The sequence below is a fragment of the Nyctibius grandis genome, chromosome 7 (assembly GCF_013368605.1).
Source record: "Nyctibius grandis isolate bNycGra1 chromosome 7, bNycGra1.pri, whole genome shotgun sequence".
In the NCBI taxonomy this organism is placed as follows: Eukaryota; Metazoa; Chordata; class Aves; order Nyctibiiformes; family Nyctibiidae; genus Nyctibius; species Nyctibius grandis.
The window spans coordinates 22,908,021-22,924,777 of record NC_090664.1 but is presented as its reverse complement, the minus strand read 5'-3'; the positions used below and the strand labels follow the sequence as shown (position 1 = coordinate 22,924,777).

The 16,757-nt window shown below is 42.3% G+C and overlaps 1 protein-coding gene across 3 annotated transcripts in view; it reads right to left on the bottom strand.

Annotated features, from left to right (window-relative positions):
- Positions 1 to 16,757, bottom strand: part of RAPGEF5 (Rap guanine nucleotide exchange factor 5) — a 164,714-nt gene that overhangs the window by 16,316 nt on the left and 131,641 nt on the right. For all 3 annotated transcript variants that reach the window (XM_068404779.1, XM_068404780.1, XM_068404781.1), the window contains 5 exons: positions 14,972 to 15,121; positions 12,340 to 12,437; positions 10,471 to 10,593; positions 5,986 to 6,164; positions 2,549 to 2,639 (listed from right to left, as the gene is read on the bottom strand). In XM_068404779.1, coding sequence (XP_068260880.1) covers positions 2,549 to 2,639; positions 5,986 to 6,164; positions 10,471 to 10,593; positions 12,340 to 12,437; positions 14,972 to 15,121 — 641 coding nt within the window. The remainder of the gene's footprint in view (positions 1 to 2,548; positions 2,640 to 5,985; positions 6,165 to 10,470; positions 10,594 to 12,339; positions 12,438 to 14,971; positions 15,122 to 16,757) is intronic.

Below are 16,757 nucleotides of genomic sequence, written 5' to 3'. Positions count from 1 at the left end.
TAAGTACCAACAGGCAGTTAACCTCCACTCCTCAGCTCCAAGAGACCTAATCACAGACCATGGTCAGTGCAATGCCAGCGAGGCACCAGACCCTGCAGCCTCGCATACGGGACTTGCACCAGTCTTTTACAGAAAGTGCTTGTTAGCAGCTGTTTTTATTTCCTTCTCTAGCTTCCACGTCTGCTGCATTTACCTTAATAACCATATCAAGTTAGAAACAGTAACACAGGCTGAGAATTCAGATACTGTAATCACATCCAGGTTAAATCATTTGTTGTAATCACTCTTTCCCTAAAATATTGCTTCTAGAAATTAACATGCATCACACTCCGTGCCATTTGATACACTGCGCCCAGTGCCAACCAGTGTTACTACTGGCACATACTGGTACCAGAGAAAGAGATCTTTCCTTAACAAATGATTACCCCATCTCTGGTATCTCATCCCAATCCCACAGGGAGGTGCACAAAGCACCTTCCAAGGGAGCCCAGGCACAAACTACCATCTTGCCCCACGCGCTAACACCTGCTCTGCTCCACAAGCATCCACCTCCTTTATCTCTAAGATGCTTTAATGGATTCACCTCATTATACTCAAAACAATTGTTCTAGAGTTTGAATTTTGCTGCTGGTATTTCAGACTCGAAGGAGGGTGTGGGGATCTTAAAGCCTGTCTATTTTTTCCAACCGTACTAGTGAGTCTAGTAGAAGATACACCCTCTTAGTATAAATCCTGTCTTGTCTTTGTCCTTAGACCCTGACAGCCACTATGACACTACCAAAAGAGATTTAGAACAATTAAGATTAAGTGGATGTGCTGTATGATTAAGATGCTAAAATAACTGAATATGGAATTGCAATTGCACACTTTTAATATCTTCAATCAGGGAAAGTTAGGCTCATTAAAACACTGCATACTGTAGAAAAAGAGTAGAAGAATATGCTTGGGAGCATTCTACTTGTTTAAGAATTCAAGTGCAGAGCCAATATAATTTAGTGTCTAAATGGTTGCTTAAATTTAAGTGGCTTCATTTACAAGTGTAAGTAATTATAATTAATTTATAAACATTGCTCTACTTTCTAGAAGTCACATTACTAATGCAAATAACCTTCTGCTTTTGAAATTTCCAGTGCAGTAAAGTTTTACAAATAAAAAAAAAAAAAGCATGTGACTTCATAAATATTTTACACATTGAAATGTGACATATTTACAGTGATACATATGCAGATGCACCCCTTGTTCCAACAAGCAATACATTCTGCTCTCCCTGAGAGAAGTCCACCAGCAGCGTGTGATCTCGAGGATTCACCACACATCAGAGTTCTGCATGTTTCTGTGTGGGAGAGATCTACACCATTGCCTCTGGGTGCCTTTGATACAAGACTTAGTCCCTTCCACTCTCCTGCCAAAGCCCAGAGAAATGGCATGAAGGCAACCTGTAAGAGCAGGCAAGGGCAAATGTTCCCTAGAGCGGTGTTTTAGAAATGGGAGAGACAAGGGGTTTCTGTATTGTCATCTTCAGGTATGTACTTTTGTCTAAAATTTTTGCTTTACCTGTTATTTAAAGGTAGCTCCTCCTTGCCTATCTGAGTCCCTGTAAACTCCCTGCAGAAGCAGCCACTGCCCTTGTTCCTCTCCGTGCTGTAGCCACTGACACAGGCAGTGATGTTTCCATATGCACGATCTCAGCCAAGGGGGAAGACTTTGCTCTGCACAGTGTCAGGTAGGTTTGTAAGTCTCTGATGGCCATTTGGTTTCAGCTGTTGGTGCTCAAGAGTTATCTCCAAGGCAGGAGATCACAGATGGTCTCTGTCACTTTGTATTACAGAGCCACATTTTTTGAGTACTGCCCACTTGTGGTGTTGGGGGCATGGGGGAGGGATAAGGCTTTACCCCGTCACACTAAAAACTCCTTCCCCAGTTTTTGGTTCATCAGGATACAGTAAACTTGCAGATACTACCACTCAATAATTTACTTGGATGGAAAAAAAAATTCCACAATACAAACACAGATCCCAGTGGGACCCTCCTCTAAACATCCCATGGTCTCACAAGCAGTAGCTTGCTTAGCAGATAACCTCTGTTCTCCAGTATGCTCCTTATTCATGGCCCATTTCCTAACTTTGTTGTTCAATATAAGCAGCTACAAAAGAGCTGATAAAGGAGAATTAAAGAGGGTTTATTTCTACTTTGTAATTTTTTTTAATGACATTATTCCATAATAAGGTATTACTTATTTGGAGCCACCTTTATAAGACTTTCTGTTCTGACATCTACTTGAAATGCTAGAATAATTTACCCTATTTTTTAAGAGGGTGAGATCTCCTTGCTTTGTTCTTATTTAAAAGCTCTAGGAGGACACACTTAGTTTTATTTGAATAGCTGTGTATCTAAGGTTTCAGGTCACAGAGAAGTTTCTCTACTGACACTCCATGTTTCATTACAGCATGAAAAACTAATAATTAGAAACAAAAGGTAATTCACCAGTATACAAACTTCGCGAGAAATGGTTTCGACAAGGTCTAAAAGATATAAAGATGCATCTTACCTCCCAGGTCTGAGACAGCCGGCTGACAGATGCAGTGTTGAGACCCATAACAATAGCAAAGAATGAATTCAGATTTCTTTGGGCTTTACAGCTGTGGAATAAAAATATGAATGCTATATTCTGATTTTTTGTACTCAGAATCAGAGGTAAATGGAATGCACAGGTATCCTAGGTTACTGAGTCCCATTTCAACCCTCAGCACTAACATACAATCATCTTCCACATAATGAACTCATTAAATATCCTCTCATGACCACCTGCAGTCTAGTTGATGGGGTCTCTAAGAAGTTTTTTAGCAAGTGTTCCACTGTCTCATCAACCCTGTTGTTGGCAGGTTATTTTTTTCCCTGTTGCTGTCAAAAGTAATCTTCCCTTTTCAATGTTCAAGTTACTCTCAGCTGTCCTTTACTATACAGCGTAATTCCATGACCTCTCTTCTGCTGTATTATAAATATTTTCATCCCCTTTTTCATCTTTTCTGTAAATTGTACATCATTGGTTCCTTCAATTTCTCTTTGCGGTCATGGCCTGCAATCTACTTTTCTATATTGTTATTATCCTTCATTGAATTCTTTGTAATTTATTTTAACTTCTCTCTCATGTGTTTCCTTCTTACCAAGGAGATGCAGTGAGACAGTGGAGAGGGAAGGAGAAACATAATTACTGTTTTGGCTCTAAGTTCTTACACCTTCCTCCTATGCAAGTATAAAACAAATATCAAATTACTTATTTGGGACAGCAGCACACTTTATCCTTGCCTTTAATTTGTCATCTATTATCACCCAAGGACCTCTGTCACAGTACTGTTCTGTACAATCATGCATTTATTTCTTCAGCTCAGTATTAGCATTCCCTAGCTGAATTACTTTGCATCTATCTAAATTAAATCTTATCCTACTGTTGTTTGCACATGCCACTAGACTCCTTAGATCATTCTTTTTTTTTTTTCTATCCTCCAATGCATTTGCAATCCCTCATCATTTTTATTATCTGAAAATCTGATTAATGTTCAATTTACATATCCCTATAAATTAGTTGCAGTTAGCACTGGTTCCAGTACAGGTCCCTAAAGAATATGCTTGATACCTCTATTCTTTGATATTTTACTATATATAATCAGACATTACTTATTTCTAGTCCATTAGGAAATTTGAAATCCTGAAATATCGAGTCCTTCTCAAACAAAAAGATTCCCCCTTCTCTTGCAGATTCTTGAAGACCGCTATAAACATACTTGTGCATGTGTGTGAAAGTGAGAATCCTCTTTTAAGATAATTTTAAGTATAAACAAATCCACTGCCTTCACTGGGATTTATCATCAGGGAAAAGTACATGCCAAGGCCTTAGACTGGAAACTCGCCAGCACTTCTTACAAGGTTTATGAAGCTTGCACTCATCGCTGTGTACTATCTTGAGACAGTGTATTTCTCACTTCACTTAAGCTGTCTTAAGTTAATCCTAACTTTGTTGCTTAGACTCCTTTTATCATTAAAGTCAGGCAGCTCCCAAAGGTAATTAATTCCAAAACAAGAAAGGTGTCCAACACAGCCTGAATAAACTGTCTATTGGGTGGGCCCATTTCTCACAAAGAACTGTAAAGGCAAGATATGTCTTTTACAGTCAGCCACTGCTTGGTGAGCAAGAAGGCTGCTGTTATAATCCATTTATTCTAACCCTACATTGACTTGTTTCCGTAACTCCTCAGGATGTTAATGTCTAACAACACGCTAATTCATGCTAATTCATTTTCTTTATTGAATATTTTTTTTTCTATTTTAGACTAGCTCATCAACAGAAGCGGACGTATCTCTGATCAAGAACTCTGTCTCCCTTTTATGTATTGACACGCTTGTGTAAAAACCTTCCATCTTCTTCAGGTGTTCCTCAACAGTGAAGCACACAACGTTGAACATGAGATCTTAGTCCTGGTGCCTTCCTGACAGGCTGAAAGTCATAGACAAAGATTCCTGGCCAAATCTGGGAGCAGAGAACAGGGAACAGCCAGAGCTGGTCACAGCTCCCTACCTCTCTGCCTTAGTCATAAACAAAATAGCAGGGCTGCTTGGCTTGTGACTCACGATGACAGTCCTGTGCTTCGCACACCACCCATCCACCCTAATTGTTCCTCTTCCATCAACTCTTCCAGAATGGATGAGAGATAATAATGTCTTCTGTGAGAAAGCTGCATTTCTGATTAAAAAAAATACCCCGAGCAAGCTACCAGCTGACTTATTTGTGTATCCATTATGTCACCATCGACATGCTATGATGAAGGGTGCTTCTGCAATGCACTGGGAGACCCTGTCGTCTGTTTACTGACAACTGTATTCAGTCTCCACAACTTTGGCTTTTCACTTAACAGAGATGGAATTCATTCAAATAGAGCAACATTTTAGTCTAGTGACAAATATATCTCTATTCATGTGGGACAGACATGAAACTTTTCCTGGAACGCAAATTAATGCTACTGTGGTGCAAGCAAGGCACACAAAACCAACCGTTTTTGATGTAATTGGACCAAACTTGGCCATTCATAAGACAAAAAATGAACGTATCACTGGATGCCATACAACGCACAAACTAAATCAAATCACATTTATGAGTTACACTATATTAGATTAGAAGAATTCATTTCACCAAAGGCACTGCTTCAGCAGAGCACAGTCCTTTGTATGTAAGTGCCTTGCAAATTAAATCAACACAGTCGATGAAGGGAACAAATTATACATTTTCCATGAACACGCATATTCAAATATTGCAGAAGACCAACAAGTGGAGAGAGAGGTGAGGAGAATGGTTGCACATATTTAAATTGCTCCATTTCTTTGGTTACTAAAATAAGAGTGATTACAGAGAAAGGAACTCTCTGTATATAGTATATATTTGTATTCTGTTCCAAGGCATAGAATAAATGCCAGCACTATTTAGTAACGGGGCAAGAACAGATCATCAAATCTAACTAATGAAGAACCCCTCCTCCAATAAATAAGAGTACTCTAGAGAGGATTACATGGGGCAAGAGCTTACTGCAGCTAGTTTCCTCTCTAGAGGAAGGAGTTTCAAGATTATAAAAGTTTTTTGGTTTCTGTGTAGTTTTTGGTGAATAACTGTGTTGCTGCTCAAATAGTTTTTAATATGGTCCTCGAGTTATCTCTGCTAAGAAAGGAGATATCTCTGCACCATCAGGGCTTTTGCAGTTGATGCTGCAGATACAGCAGCTAAGCTGCTGGGGAAGATTTGAGCAGCATATACTCTACCATGTCTAGTTTTGGCCAGTGTTTGTTGTTGTTATTTATGGGCTGTTTTATCTAGGTATGCTTACTACATTATTAAAACACAGGATGGCAAATTAGTTTTCTTTCTTTGCTTTTGCACCAACTTCTCACCAAATAAAGCATGTGAATTCAAGGATTTTTATTGCAACTTTAGTAACTTACTGGGCAGCAATCTTGATGAACTTTTTGACTAGCTGTACACGTTTGCAGAGCTGGCTGCAGAGGAGTATCTCGGTGGCGACCCAAAGCTGGACCTCGTTGCACCTTTGAAGCAAAAGACTGAGATTCTCGGTGTGTTCAGCACTGCCCTGTCTGCTGAATGTGAAGTATATCAGCTCTTGCTGGAAGACATTGACAATATTATTAGGGATATAAAAACAATTTAAATGTAAATGAATTATAAATTATTTAGAAGTATGTTTTTGAAAAAAGACCTGGTTACAAATGCTTATTTTTTCATTAACCATGAGCCAATCACAAATGATTCAGGGTCCAGGTTTGGCTTAGTAAAGTCTAGAGGCTTATTAAAGTAGGCAGGTGGACTGGAAGTCCTGCAAGACATGCTTTTCTTGTGAGATTTCCTGCAGTTACACTTCTGGCTACAGCCAGGTATAGGACATAAAGAATCTGCCTCTTTCTACATTTCATCACTCTGTTTCAGTATGAAAAAGCAACCATATCAGAACATTGCAGAATCTGAAAAATTTCCATTCAAACTTCTTCCTAAAAATAGCCAAGTTTTCATCAGCAGAGGTGTGGGTAAAAACCCCCAAACTTCATCAGCTCCAGATTTAAAGTGTCTAACCTGAATAAAAGAACCTGAAACGAAATATCAAGGAAAGCATCTGATGAGAAACAAGGGAATTTCCCATTCATTTTCTCAGAAAGCAAACATGCTTTTCAGTGAATGATATTTTCAAGTGACATTTTGTACTGTTAACTGCGTATTTCACTCAGCAGCTCACACCAGCACCAATCAACGTCATTGAAACAACCAAATGGGCACTGAAGTGGGGCATTATCCCATTTTATAAAGCTTGCCCAGTATTTTTTAATCTACTGAAACCTAACAAGAACAGTAATGTGACCATTTAAATTGCTAAAACTGTGAATTCTTTTGTAGTTAAAGTGATATCAAGGACACCTATTTGTGGAGTCACAAAATCACAGAATCAATCAGGTTGGAAGAGACCTCTGGGATCATCGAGTCCAACCATTGCCCTGACACCACCATGTCAACTAGACCATGGCACTAAGTGCCATGTCCAGTCTTTTCTTAAACACATCCAGAGACGGTGACTCCACCACCTCCCTGGGCAGCCCATTCCAATGTCTAATGACCCTTTCTGTGAAGAAATGCTTCCTAATGTCCAACCTGAACCTCCCCTGGCAAAGCTTGAGGCTATGTCTTCTTGTCCTATCGCTAGTTGCCTGGGAGAAGAGGCTGACTTCCACTCTACTACAACCTCCCTTCAGGTAGTTGTAGACTGCAATAAGGTAAGAGTCCTATATTTACCAGAACATCATCGAATGTAAAGGACAATTTGCATATATAACATACTCACACAGACAGTTTTTAAGAGAATAATCATGCTTTTCTACTCTCTTGAGGCAAACCTCAATAAAACTCACCAGGTATACGCAGAATGTATCACAGAATCACAGAATCAACCAGGTTGGAAGAGACCTCTGGGATCATTGAGTCCAACCGTTGCCCTGACACCACCCTGTCAACTAGACCATGGCACTAAGTGCCATGTCCAGTCTTTTCTTAAACACATCCAGAGATGGTGACTCCACCACCTCCCTGGGCAGCCCATTCCAATGTCTAATAACCCTTTCTGAGAAGAAATTCTTCCTAATGTCCAACCTGAACCTCCCCTGGCGAAGCTTGAGGCTGTGTCCTCTTGTCCTATCGCTAGTTGCCCGGGAGAAGAGGCCAACTCCCACTTCACTACAACCTCCCTTCAGGTAGTTGTTGACTGCAATAAGGTCACCTCTGAGCCTCCTCTTCTCCAGGCTAAACAACCCCAGCTCCCTCAGCCGTTCCTTGTAGGTCAGACCCTCCAGAGCCTTCACCAGCTTTGTCGCTCTCCTCTGGACTCGCTCCAACACCTCAACATCTTTCTTGAAGTGCGGGGCCCAGAACTGGACACAGTACTCAAGGTGCAGCCTCACCAGTGCCAAGTACAGAGGGACGATCACTTCCCTAGACCGGCTGGCTACACTATTCCTAATAGAGGCCAGGATGCCATTGGCATTCTTGGCCACCTGGGCACACTGCTGGCTCATGTTTAGCCGGCTGTCGATCGGCACCCCCAGGTCTCTTTCCGCCGGGCCGCTTTCTAACCACTCTTCCCCCAGCCTGTAGTGCTGCATGGGGTTGTTGTGGCCGAAGTGTAAGACCCGGCACTTGTTCTTGTTGAACCTCATGCCGTTGGTCTCAGCCCATCTATCTAACCTGTCCAAATCCCTCTGAAGGGCCTTCCTACCCTCCAGCAGATCGACACTCCCACCCAGCTTGGTGTCATCTGCAAATTTACTGAGGGTGCACTCAATCCCTATGTCTAGATCATCTATAAAGATATTGAACAGCACCGGCCCCAGAACTGAGCCCTGGGGAACACTGCTAGTGACCGGCCGCCAGTTGGACTTTGCCCCATTCACCACCACTCTCTGGGCTCGGCCATCCAGCCACTTTTTAACCCATCGAAGAGTCCACCCATCCAAGCCCTGGGCAGCCAGTTTGTCTAGGAGGATGCTGTGGGAGACAGTGTTGAATGCCTTACTGAAGTCTAGATAGACTACATCCACAGCCCTGCCCTCATCTACTAAGTGGCTCATTTTGTCATAGAAGGAGACCAGGTTGGTCAAGCAGGACCTGCCTTTCATGAATCCATGTTGGCTGGCCCCGATGCCCCGATTGTCCTGCATGCGCCATGTAATGGCACTCAGGATGATCTGTTCCATCACCTTGCCTGGCACCGAGGTCAGGCTGACAGGCCTATAGTTCCCTGGATCGTCCTTCCGACCCTTCTTGTAGATGGGCGTTACATTCGCAATTTCCAGTCAGCTGGAACTTCTCCAGTTAACCAGGACTGCTGGTAGATAATCGAGAGTGGTTTGGCAAGTTCGTTTGCCAGTTCCTTCATTACTCTGGGGTGAATCCCATCCGGGCCCATAGCCTTGTGGGTGTCCAACTGGCACAGCAGGTCACTAACCGTCTCCTCCTGGATTACGGGAGGTTCACACAGCCCCCTGTCCCTAACTTCAGGCTCTGGGGGCCGAGTCTCCTGAGGACAACCGGTCTTGACATTAAAGACTGAGGCAAAGAAGGCATTGAGCACCTCTGCCTTTTCCTCATCCCCTGACACTACACTACCCTCCTCATTCAGCAAGTGGTGGAGGCTCTCCTTGACCCTCCTTTTGCTGTTGATGTATTTGTAGAAGCTTTTTTTATCTTTGACTGTAGCAGCCAAATCAAGCTCTAATTGAGCTTTGGCCCTTCTAATCTTCTCCCTACACGACCTGGCCACGTCCCTATAGACCTCCCAAGTTACCCGACCCTTCTTCCAGAGCAAGTAGGCTCTCTTTTTTTCCTTAAGTTCTAGCCTAAGTTCTCTGTTTAACCAGGCTGGTCTTTTTCCCCGACGGCTTGTCTTCCTACAGACTGGGACAGCCTGCTCCTGAATATTTAGCAATTCCCTTTTGAAGCATGTCCAGCCTTCCTGGACTCCTTTGCCCTTCAGGACCGATTCCCAAGGGACTCGGTCCACCAGCCTCTTAAACAGGCTAAAGTCTGCTCACCGGAAATCTAAGGCAGAAGTTCTGCTCTTGCCTCTCTTTACTTCCCCCACTATCGAAAACTCTAACATTTTGTGGTCGCTACTCCCAAGATGGCCACCGACCCTCACATCTCCCACTAGTCCTTCTCTGTTCACAAACAACAGGTCAAGCAGGGCCCCTCCTCTAGTCGGCTCATTTCCACTTGCATGAGGAAGTTGTCATCCACACATTCGAGGAATCTCCTAGATTGCTTCCTTTCTGCCATGTTGTATTTCCAGCAGACATCCAGCAAGTTGAAGTCGCCCACAAGTACAAGGGCCGGCGACCAGACGGCTTCTGACAGCCGTTTGTAAAATGCCTCGTCCGCCTGCTCATCCTGGTTGTGTGGTCTATAACAGACTCCCACCGTAATGTCCGCCCTGCTGACCTTCCCCCTGATCTTCACCCATAAACATTCAACCTTGTCATCCTCACCATCTTCCTCAATTTCAACACAGTCTAAGCACTCCCTAACATACAGCGCTACCCCACCGCCTCTCCTGCTTCACCTGTCCCTCTCAAAGAGCTTATAGCCATCCATAGCTGCACTCCAGTCATGAGAGTCATCCCACCACGTTTCTGTGATGGCATGAGATGCCCCAGCACAGGGAAGTTACAAACCTTTGACAATTTTTTTCAGTATTAAGGACTGCAATACATCTCTTGGACCTGATTCGATGCCACCACTACTGGGAGCTGCCAAATCACTCTGCCGTGACGATGAACTGAGCATCAAGGAATACTGATGCTCCAAAATGCATCATAATGGCACAATACTGCATGAGAGTAATATACCCTGGAAGTGGATATGGTGCTTCTTACCTCATGAATTGCATTGAAGAGGCTCCAGTCAAAGCTTGTTAGTTCTAAGGCAAGATCCCAGGTGTTGATTCCCAAAATTCTCACAGACCTTTGCTGCAATTCCTCATTTTCAGCAAATGGGTTCTAAATCAATAGCCAAGAGCAAAAAAATCCTCAGCAAAAGCCAAAAGTTCTGCAATGAAATAGCTGCTAGACCAAGGTACAAAACCAAGCTGAGTAAGTAATCTTCTCTAAGTGCGCTCTAAGGGTTTTTTTTCCCCCCCACTAATCAAAATCATAGAGTTATAGCCTATTTAATAAATAGTTTGAAACAGGAAATGGGTCAATAGGATCAATGATTTCCTATTGGATTAGGCCTTCTCCCTCTCCCTCTCTTTCTCTGAACCTTGAATATAAAACACTGACCAAGCAGACAGCATAATGAAAATAAAATCCCTGTAACCATCAGAAAACAAAATCCGAATTAAGACATCAGGACATTTTTGTATTATAAGATAAAGGAATCATTCTGCAAACACATCGGATTTAGAACAAATACACACAACTTGCCCACCAATCCACCTTCACAAATAACATAAATCCATACATTTTATGATTAATCTACTCCAACTGTAATCACCGAACAGTAAAACACTGTGGGTCCTGATTCATAGAAGTTACTTAGCATATTACTGTGGCGTGCACTGGTACTGCTGGTGTTAAGGGTCATTTGACATTTCTATTATTAGCTCAGATTTTCAAAGGTTTGCATTTCTCTTGGGTTTTTTTACCTCATCAGGCTGAAACTTGGCACATGAACCATCTGCCAAGATAAAAGATTATTATCGGTTAAGCCATTACTTTGGTGCTATATTTCTGACAGTTACAGCAAGTTTTGCAATTTTGTGTAACTAATGAAACTAGATTGGCTGTCACCTGTCTGCACTGGAAACCTTCCCTTAATATTAGCATTTTTAGAGGTGGCTAAAACACCGGAGATAATGGGGATGACAGATTACAATAATAGCGGCATGTCAGCTCTTCGGGGAACATTGATCCAATAAAATGTAAATAGACATTTCTCATCCCTAGGATGAATGCACAGATCCTAGTGGTACTCACAACACATAAAAGGTAGTGATGATACCACCCCTGCACTTTCCTCAAAACATCTGCATAATTAGCAGAAAACTACTGAAAGAGTAATTCTTTGAGTGCCTGACTGTTCCTGCCTCACTGAGGTTTTGGGGAATCATGGAGGGAGAGAGTTTCCCTCTGTCCTCAGAAATGGGGATTGCAATGAGAGAAACCTGCTGCCCTTTGACTCGCTCCCCTCCCCAGCACCAGCGAGAGGATGGAGAGACAGAGAGACGGAAGAAAGGGAAGAGGGCATACCACCAGCGATATACACCAGCCACAACACTGGGTCACACTGATGCTCAGTAATTTTGTCAGAATTCACATGACACGTGTTTCAACATGTAGCAATTCCACAGAGTTTGTCCATCACCTCGTATGATTATGTACCAGCCACTTTAAGCATTACACAGGCACAAGGGGGAAAAGAAAAAAGTCACACGAATAATCCTCATCCCATCCAGTCCTGTACAAGCACAAGTCAGCTTTTCTAAACTGATGTAAATTGAAAGATTTAAGCTGTACAGAAGCTTTGGTCTATTTGAAATTGATGAACAAATTCCATTACTGTTTAGTCAAATAAGTGCTGTTAATGCAAGATATTTTTTTTCAGGTATAGAGCAGCTCAGTAAGCTTTACTAAGGAAGCAAAAAAATAAATTCTGTATCAAAAAAGCCCTCTGAGAGTAATACCAAGTCATTGATCTGGAGTCAGACAAAGAAAAAATGGGAAGTATAAAATACACATCCTTACCAAAGAATCAGTCAGATCTTTTCGGTAGACAAACATACGACTGGGTGACTCAAAAGATTTTGAGATAGCCAAGTCATTTGGTTGTAGTTCATGTTTTTCTGTAAAAACAGAAAACAAAATACAGAAGCTTCAGAAGAGGAGTAAAAGCTGTATACAAATATAAGAAAAACACTACAAATATATTTGTAAAGCCACATCAACTTCTTAGAATGTAACTAAGCACCAAATCCAGTCCCTCTGTGGACCATCATCTCCACACTACTCAGGTACAATAAAGGCGAGATGTCCCTGATGCTGGACTACAGCACAAAAACTTCCAGCATCTGCTTTCAACCTGGACTTCACATAGGATAGAACAGAAAGAAAGCCTTAAATCATCTAGTCTAACCTCCTATGCATTATAGAACATTTCACTTCAACCATGTGTATCTACTGTAAATGTAGTGACCTTTGTTAGAGCAAAGCGTCTTGACCTCCAGAGACTGAGCTGTGGCGTGTCACTGGCAGACAAGAGCAGGGGTAGAGATGTCATCAGTAGCCACAGCCATTCAGCAGAAAAAGAAGTTTAAAGGACCCCAACGCCATGAAATTCACCCCATGGAGCAGAGCTGAAGAGTCTTTATAGTACGGTATTTACAGAAGTTCTTCTAGACCTAGATTAATTCATTTAGGAAATATCTGAGTAAAAGGGCAGGACACACCAAACTGGTAGCAAAGAGAAAGAACTTTTTTTTTTCTCCACCCCAGAGTACTGGCTCAGCTCTGGACAATCTTGGATGCACCAGAGAAAGGTGCAGGGAAAAATAAAGCAAAACTCAGAACACAGCTAAAAAACTGCCCTGGGAAAACTGTCTCGTCCTGTGGGCTCCAAGTAATCTTCTGGAGACCTGACACATGAGATTTGATTTCAGTGACTGTATTAATGTAGACCCAAAAGCACTACATGCATGTTGACAGCTTGGACTTTTCGTTGCCCATGAGGGAGGAGTAGGACCAGGAAGAGTCTGAGAGCCAAACATCATTTCAGACTGTTTTCTCTCTTATCCATGCTCATGCTGACACCAGATACATTTATGTTGAACTACCAGTATGTTTTTCAAGATAATTTTGAATAGAAAGAGCTTGCTTGTTCATTTCAGGAGTACAATAAAATGTGTTCTCCAACGCTCACACTGCTGCCCTCCAAGTGGGTGGCAGATGACAGTCCTGAGTCATGCAAATAGCAAAAAAAAAAAAAAAAAAAAAAAAGAAAGCATGGCAGGCTGGTGTTTATTGCTCGCAGAACAGGAGTGACAATGCATAAGAACAAAGATACTGAAATTGTGGTATCTCCAATTAATTCAGGCAATGAGACTAAATAACATTTTAGGGGTTACAATGGTCATGTACAAATGACAGTCCTACTGTACCTGCATTTTAATTATTGTTTCTTATTGAACAGCCAAGTGGCAACCACTCCTATTCTGTGGCTTTCTTGGGAACCAATGCGGTCTACAGATAAGTGGGTTTCATTATTTATGAATTGTTGGTTTTCTTTAGCTAAGTAGGCAGTTACCACCAGATGTATTGCTATCAGAGCAAAACTTGCCCTGCTCTTGAACGGGAGCGTAAGACCTGAAAAACAACAGCAGCACAGTGATTTTGCAGTGCTGCAAAATGCACTGGAGGTAAGTTTGGGTCAAATGAGTGTGCCTGCAAATGATGTAACCTGGCTGGCCAGGATGCCTATGTGCAATGCTCCCATGTGGCCGATCCATGCCCAGGCTCTCGACAGTCCGGGGCAGGGCACCATCTCCCTGCCACCCACACCGCTGCCCTGCTAAAAAAAGGTTATTTAACCGAGTTCAGTGTGGGGGAGAAAAATGTGACCTTCCACTTCTGAATCAAATAAACAGACAAGCCAGCATTTGACTATATTTCATTTACCTAGACCGACAAAGAAGTAAGAATGAGTGCCATATCTTTAAGGGTGCATCCTTTGTCTCAGGCGATTGACACCAGCTAACATTACCTGAGAATATGGCCAAGATATTCTAAACTCTTAGACCTTTTTTGTAGATCCGTGATCAGTCTGGTCTTCCTTAAAAAAAGGCAATAAGCCTTTCTGTTCAGTGAGAAACACTAAAATAATAAGCAAAAAACGTAAGCAAGACTGCTTACAAAATATTGCTTAGATTGCTCTCAGTATCTCAACTGTGCAAATACGTGTCTCCCTCCTTTCTGCTGGAGAATATTCACTACCCATGCTGTAAATGAGGAAACAGCCAAGCATACAGTATTTGTTATCCCCTTTTATATTTTTAAAGCAAACCATGCCTCATCGCCTTCCAAATTAAATTTAAATGCGAAAGTAGGAGATTTATGTGTGGGGGAAAAAATAAAATCTTGCAGTACTGCTGGAGAGAGAGTCCTTTGCACTCCCTTCCTGGTCAGGAGATGCCGTATCTGACGGTACCTAAGAATAAGCTGTTGCCATGGAAACGACTCTCTGGGAAGCAGCTCCTCATTGTTCCCGTGGTCATCCAGCTGTGGGCCCGCAAAGGAACAGCTGTATCCTTGCACCAGAAAATGTCAGCCCTCCCTCTCGTGATGCACTAAAAGGTAAGTAATCAGATGAAGGGAAGTTATTTACCGCCAGAGAACGTGACTGTCACCAGCGCCAACTCCTCCTCCGGGTACTGGATCTTTTCTGCTACAATCTTCAGTATCTCCTGAGCTGAAGTGGATACTTGAGCTTTCACACTGACATAGGAGTGCTCTGTTATGTACACACGGCAGAAAACTGCACAAAGGAAAAAAGACACGCTCAGCAGTAGGCAGAGACAGCTGAACAGAGCAGGGAAGAATCTCGCAGACCCAACCACGGCAATGCCTCGGCTGCATGCCTGCTACGGCTGCTACAGCCTGACCTACAGGGACATGAAACTAAGCATAAACATCACCATTATCCCCCTTCCCACCTCCTCTCCCTGGGAAATGAGAGGGACAAGCAAATGGAAACAGAGACCCCCATGGCTGCATTTCAGCAATACCTATTTAAGACTTCCTACCGTGAGGATTGTCACAGACAACCTCCTCTACTGCCTATCATCTTCTTTGCAAATTCACCTGTTCCCATCTTTTCTCCCTTCCTTTTAGGTTCAGATAAATCACCATCCTTTCAGTATATTTCATATCCACTGCAGAAATTATTTTGGACCTCCACTTCCACCTGGAACAGGAGGCTTTGCAAGAACAGCACTCCCTGGTCTTCAACCACTCCTGCTAGCTTATCTGTCTAGACATCTCAACTCCTTGCATCGCCAGGGTTTTTTAGCACCAGCAGAGGCTGCCCAAAGAGCAATGCAATTAGTTCTGACAACTCTTTCGCTGAATCACTCACAGAACACATAAAAGGGACTGGTCTGGAGAAATTCCATGGGTTCATCACTTCCACTGAAGTCCATGAGATGGTTAGCCTCTGGGAGGGAGATTCCCAGCAGTAATGCTGCAGTCAGCTCAGGTAGTGCTTTGTAGCAGAAACAAAAAGGGATGTACACTGCGCTCCTGCTGCGTGCCAGAATTTTAGGTTTACATCATTTGCTGAGTTTGCTGTAGCCAGTTCTTTGAAATACAGCTGCCATACTTAAAAGGGAAGAAACAGAGCTGCAGACTTGCATAAATATGTCAAAAATTACCACATCTGCTAATAAGAATCACCACAACTCTTGGCTTCATAGTCACTTCAGTGCTTAATTAAACTTTCTATTTCCTTCTACTCTAGTACTTCTTAATGCAGTCAGGCTGCTACCATAAGACAAAATTTTTCCTCTCCAGAAATGCTGTAATTTTTTTATTATTTTTATTGACAGATGAATGTAGCAATAGCTCTTTGCTTGTTCTACAAATCTTCGTGGCTTCAGGGCACTTTCATTAACTGAGACCTTGACAGAAGTGGTTAAGAACTCCACCCTCGAGAATATATATATTTTTTTTTGTGTTGTAGTAAAGAAAAAATGAGAAGGAAGGAGGAACTTAACATTTAACCTTGGGGAAGAAAAGTAATTTGATTTTGTAATTTTTTCTTAACCTGTCTCTGCTGACAGACAGTGAATCAGATGCTTGATCCTCTGGCAGAATCTCTCTTCAGAATGGATATAACTCATGAAAAGATAGAGACATCAAACTGCACTCTAAACTACTAGGTAGAAAAATAAATTTTTAAAAAATCTGACAGAAATATCTCGCCTCCATATGCAGCGTGCAACACAACTTGCCTACAGTGAGTTTGTTTGAAATTCCCCCATCTCTGTCACTCAGGAGGAGGAGATGACAGCAATATGTTAATTTATAATTGGGCTACTGACATATCCTTTATTTAACATTGAACTAAACCAACGCACAGGTCAGGTCCTCAAGCACAACCATCACACTGACTC